Below are 1,739 nucleotides of genomic sequence, written 5' to 3'. Positions count from 1 at the left end.
GAGAATATTTAATATGGGGATTTACATTTGAGTTAACTAAGCTAAAAAAATCCCCACAGAATTGAAATTATTGATAACTTACGTGATTACTATGGAGGCTTATTGCGATTCAGCATGAGAATACTACTTCCTAAGATGCAAAGAAATGTACATTATTGACGTTAGATAAATCCATGTAGAAGATGTGTAGATTCTACTGGCCCTTAAATATTTGCTTTTTAAAAAGCTACTGTTCTGTCCATTCTTGAGGTGGAGATGGCTGCGGCTGTGGCGGGGCTGCTGCGAGGGGGTCTCCTGCCCCAGGCGGGCCGGCTGCCTGCCCTCCAGACTGTCCGCTATGGCTCCAAGGCTGTTACCCACCACCGTTGTGTGATGCACTTTCAGTGACAGAAGATGATTGCTATGACTGAATATATCCCCCTGACACCAGCCGCCAACCCAACATGTCTGCCATCTCCTCCCGGCCCCCCACAGGAAGCATCACTGGAAGCTCTAGAACTTACCCAGAGGGAGCAAGGTTGCCAGGAGAAGTGACAGCTGATGTACCCTTGGTTATTGCTTTCCAATTTCAGGAGATGGGCCTCATCAGCCTTCTCCGCCGGGAGATAGCAGCAGTTTTCCAGGACAACCAAATGATAGCTGTCTACCAGAACGTGGCTCTGAGAGCAGAAGACGAGCTTCTTATGCGATACCAGCTGCGGAAACACAAGATCCTGATGAACGTCTTCCACAACCAGGTCCTGAAGCCCTTCCTGGAGGATTCCAAGTACCAAAATCTGCTGCCCCTTTTTGTGGGGCACAACATGCTGCTGGTCAGTGAAGAGCCCAAGGTCAAGGAGATGGTAAGGATCTTAAGGACTGTGCCATTCCTGCTGCTGCTAGGTGGATGCATCAATGACATAGATGCCATCCTCAGCAGGCAGGGCTTTATCAACTACTCCAATCTTCCCAGCCTGCCCCTGGCACAGGAGGAGATTGTGGGAGGCCTCACCCCACTCATGGCCCAGACCCACTCCCTGCTCCAGCACCAGCCCCTGCAGTTGACCACCCTATTGGACCAGTACATCAGACAGCAAGGTGAGAAGGATTCTGTCGTGTCAGCCAATCGGAAGCCAGATCCTCCTGACCCTGTTCCGGATTTGTACCCAGCCTGTTTAGCCAGCCCTGCCCATAAATACACTCTGTCCTATTGGCTGTGCTGTCCTCCACGGGACATGTTTAAGAACTTGGGGTGGGGGAGTGCGTTTGTCACTGGGCTTTCACTAACAATGATTTTGTCAGGTATAGGGCCACTCGGAGATGCAGAGGATTCCATTTCAAATGGAGGCTGTCAGTTACTGGCTTTGTCCTTAGTTTTCGTAACTTGGGACCCAATAGGAGCAAAGGCCTAAGGCAGAGAGGCTGAAAAGATAAGGCTACTACTCCTTGCCTCCTTGGTCACTGCCCCTTGCTGCATGGTCACTGCCCCTTGCTCCACCTGCTTGGGGCACAACCTGCCACTGCCACAGTAGCTCAACCAAGCAGTCGTACTGAGGATAGTACCTGGTGAGCGCCTGCTGCGTGTCAGGCTTTGTGCTGAGCACTGCATATGCATCAGTTCCTTTATTCCTGACCACGTTGTACCCATGTCACAGAGAAGGAGCTGAGAAATTAAGTAGCTTGCACAAGGTCATGCAGTTAGTAAGTGGCAGAACAGGGACTTGAACCAGGCCCACTCTGCTCTGAAGACCGCATCCTGA

General features: G+C 50.9%; 1 protein-coding gene across 1 annotated transcript; it reads left to right on the top strand.

Moving 5' to 3' along the window:
- The first annotated feature begins 255 nt into the window (after positions 1-255).
- Positions 256-1,391, top strand: LOC116470519 (large ribosomal subunit protein uL10m-like). Its single transcript, XM_032156010.1, is given in 2 exon segments — positions 256-477; positions 573-1,391. Coding segments are annotated over 2 exon segments (1,041 nt in total).
- The last annotated feature ends 348 nt before the right edge of the window (positions 1,392-1,739 follow it).

This window comes from Hylobates moloch, unplaced genomic scaffold (assembly GCF_009828535.3).
Source record: "Hylobates moloch isolate HMO894 unplaced genomic scaffold, HMol_V3 SCAFFOLD_6, whole genome shotgun sequence".
NCBI classification, from domain to species: domain Eukaryota; kingdom Metazoa; phylum Chordata; class Mammalia; order Primates; family Hylobatidae; genus Hylobates; species Hylobates moloch.
This window is presented reverse-complemented; position numbering and strand designations above follow the sequence as displayed.